The sequence below is a fragment of the Garra rufa genome, chromosome 16, assembly GCF_049309525.1.
Source record: "Garra rufa chromosome 16, GarRuf1.0, whole genome shotgun sequence".
Lineage (NCBI taxonomy): Eukaryota > Metazoa > Chordata > Actinopteri > Cypriniformes > Cyprinidae > Garra > Garra rufa.
This window is the reverse complement of record NC_133376.1, coordinates 2,471,543-2,474,941: the sequence shown is the minus strand read 5'-3', so window position 1 is coordinate 2,474,941 and position 3,399 is coordinate 2,471,543. Positions and strand designations below refer to the sequence as shown.

Below are 3,399 nucleotides of genomic sequence, written 5' to 3'. Positions count from 1 at the left end.
TTCCTCAAAAAAAACTATTTCTTTTTGACTGAAGAAAGAAAGACATGAACATCTTGGATGACAAGGGGGTGAGTATAACATCTGTAAATTTTTTCTGAAAGTGACCTACTCCTTTAAGATAGGTTTTGTGGTCCAGAGTCACATATAACGAATACATTTTTCCAAAATGAACTTTTGTCATGGAAGAACAGCGTGACAATCCTAATTTGTAATATACTGTAAATTTAATAAGATACTGATATACAACATTCTTGCATTAATAAGCCAAAATGAATAAATGTAATACAAGCAATACACCATTATTCATTATTATGCAGAGCTAAGCCACGAATATAATATTCAAAAACAATATAACAATCTGAATGCATCTGAGCAGGAACTGAGGAAAAGCTCTAAGCATGTTAAAAAACTTTGTCCTCCACTTGTCCAACGTCATCCAGATAATCGTCAGCGAAGTTGAGCATCTGCTGTAGAGCGGTGAGAAGCAGGATGTCACAGTTGAGCTCCAGCTCCAGCTCCTGACTGTAGTTCTTCACCGGTAACACACAAGACACCGGCACACCCAACCAAGAGCTCACCTCCTGAACCTGCAGACAAAACAACATCTCACTCACTCTGAGTCCTGTAGAAACAGACCATGTGATCATGTGACCGCATCTCACCTTTGACTTGATGTAGGAGCTGACATAAAGGTTTTGAAGGTCCTTCTCCACTAGAGGACATGCTTCATCTACTTTGGTCATCAAGACGATCTGAGCGATGCCTGAAATTACACATTTTAAGGTACTGTGGAAGAAAAAGTCATTTTACTTATCATATATGCTTATGAAACATTGTGTAAGTTTCTGCTTCATCTAAAGAAGAGGTCATGAGGTAAAGGTATCAGGGCCCCAGAACATAAAGATTTGAGTCTTGGTAATATGATATAGTAGAATGTATTTCCCTGTTTCCTTACTATGTGTGGAAAGTTACAGGCTGTTAGGAGATGTAACCTTGAAGACTAGGGAAGAGATATAAAAGTGGAGGAAACCCTCCCTTCTTTGTCACACTCTGCAGCAACCTGTGTTTCTGTATGACTGTCTGACCTTCTTTGCAAAGAATAAACCCTTACAAAAGACAGTTGATTGAGTTTGTCTCTTATGCGGTGAGAGTCAATTCATTTTTGCCACGACAGTACTGTACATTGTGTGCATCTCTGTCAGGTAGATCAATGTACAACCTACTTTGTATGTGTTCACTTACCCAGTGTGTTCACTTTTCTGCGTATGGAAGCAAGTTTTTCCTCTAGTTTGTCAGACATGAGGGAGATTTTGGTGGCATCTATCACATAAACTACACAGTGGATCTTCTCTTGTAGAGATGCAGATCTGGTCTTTTGCTCATCAGGTTGAAACGGCGCAGTGGGGTTGAACTGAATCGAGAGGATTTAGCATGAAACAAACATCATTCCTTCCTCATCCTTCATTAATTTTGTAGATGAGTGCACTTACTTTATAGCGGTCTGGTACGTGACCTTGAAGAATGCTGCTGATGTCCTCAATATCCAGTCCTGCTCCTGATTGCTCCTCGAGTCCCATGGTGTCACACAACACAAATGGCAATGGCTTTCCCTCACGACCGTCTTTCACTGGATATGTGCGATACTATAAACCAAGAAGAGAATCACATCAAGACCAATAGTCATCAAGATGTTCTTCAAACTAACTAATGGTTGAATCTGTACCTGTGTGGTGAGACTAGTGCCTGCAGATCCTGACATGGCTTTGCTGGTCATGCGGCCCATGAAGATGGAGTTAATGGAGTTGAAGAAGCTGGATTTTCCAGCACCTACCAGACCAATCATCAGGATTCGAACACGGCTGACAGACGTCACCAGGGGTTTATGATTCCTGATTATTGCCATGAGCTGTGCTCTTCGACTACAAAAGAGTAGATCAAACTTAATCGAAATTGAACTGTATCGTATTACTGAATGAATTTAGCTAAAGGGAAAACATACTCAGCTGTCCACAGGACATTCCTCCATGGCTTTTCCTCTGCAATGACCTGAGGGTCTAACAGAGTACATCCTATTTGAGTTTAAGTTACAACTGACATTTAATTATTAATAATTAAAAGAGACTACAGTTTTTATAACAGTGGTTCTCAACTGGTTTCGCCATGGGACCCACATTTTTACATAGTCATCAAGCCCCGATTATAGTTTTAGGAACAATATAATATAATTTTAGGAATTATAATTAATTTGTATTTATTTGTTAACATAAACAAATAGTGACAGATAAATCATAAGAAAATCACCAAGACTTACAAATAAACAATATTTTATCGCTGTCATTTAACATATTCGGGGTCGTACAGTACTTGTGCTTTGACATATTTGTTGCTATAATTAAATGAAATGTCACATGTCAAACGGTACGGTTGTCGTGCGCGCATTTCAAAATAAAAGTTCGGTATAGGCAAAATAAGTTAAAAACTAAACTTTTCTTGTTTTTTTGACCACACACTCCGCGACCCACTGAAAATGTTCCCGCGACCCAAACCAGTTGAGAAACACTGGTTTATAATATTATTTAACTGTAGTAATTATGTTTTTCGGGTAATTGACTTACTCTGTTCCACTTTGTACACCTCACATTCACTAAGCTGAGTGTCATTCCCATATAGTGTGGTAGGATTAAAATTGAATGCATTACCCCTTGTGCTACCAAATAAATGTGTTCCTTGATTGTACATAGGTCCTTGGAAGCTGAATGCATTACCCCTTGCGCTACCAAATACATTCGTTCCTTGATTGTACACTGCTGCTTGGTTGTTGTAGCAAAAGTACAACTGTTGGCCGAAGTTGGGCCCTCCAGCATCATCAGAGCGTGCGTAATGCCCACTGTTAACGTAAATGGAGAGAGGAGCTCCACCATGAAAATGGAACAGGAAAGCCTGGTTATCTACAATTTGCTGCCCGCTTTGAGCATAATCTACACTAGTGTATCCACCAAAGATGTAGCCTGAATAGTTATATGCTACAAGCAAAGTGGGACCCTGACGGTCACATCGCTGATGGAAGGCAGAAGCTTGATATCCATGGACTGAAGCCTTGTAGAGAAGAGTCAGCTCCACATTCCCAAGTAATCCACAGAGCTGCTTCCTTTGCTCTTCTGTTAATTTAGAAGTGAGAGGAGCGTTGTGAGCGCCGAGCCCCCCGAAAGCAAAATGCATCTAAACAGGAAAAAAAAGGATATATGATCTGAATTCTGTGTAACAGACACACATAGACCAGTGGCGTGGAAAAGGGAGGGAGGAGGGGGGTATGGGGGCTTTAAGCCCCTGATATTTTGCCAAAAGCCCCAGATCTTTTTGATGATGGACCATTCACTTCGCAAATAAAATGTTTTATAA

At 40.1% G+C, this 3,399-nt stretch overlaps 1 protein-coding gene across 3 annotated transcripts; it reads right to left on the bottom strand.

Moving 5' to 3' along the window:
* Positions 1-331: 331 nt before the first annotated feature.
* Positions 332-2,869, bottom strand: LOC141288851 (interferon-induced protein 44-like). Of its 3 annotated transcripts, none has more exons than XM_073821022.1 (7): positions 2,605-2,869; positions 2,000-2,034; positions 1,724-1,919; positions 1,491-1,643; positions 1,243-1,411; positions 663-763; positions 332-587 (listed from the first exon to the last, which is right to left on the bottom strand). In XM_073821022.1, the coding sequence occupies exons 1-7, from the start codon at positions 2,737-2,739 to the stop codon at positions 402-404; spliced, it is 975 nt and encodes a 324-aa protein (XP_073677123.1). In that variant the 5' UTR covers positions 2,740-2,869; the 3' UTR covers positions 332-401. The 3 variants fall into 3 exon arrangements, with proteins under 3 accessions (XP_073677123.1, XP_073677122.1, XP_073677124.1); XM_073821021.1 differs by having other exon boundaries at positions 2,000-2,054; positions 2,616-2,869; XM_073821023.1 differs by having other exon boundaries at positions 2,000-2,036; positions 2,616-2,869.
* Positions 2,870-3,399: the final 530 nt, after the last annotated feature.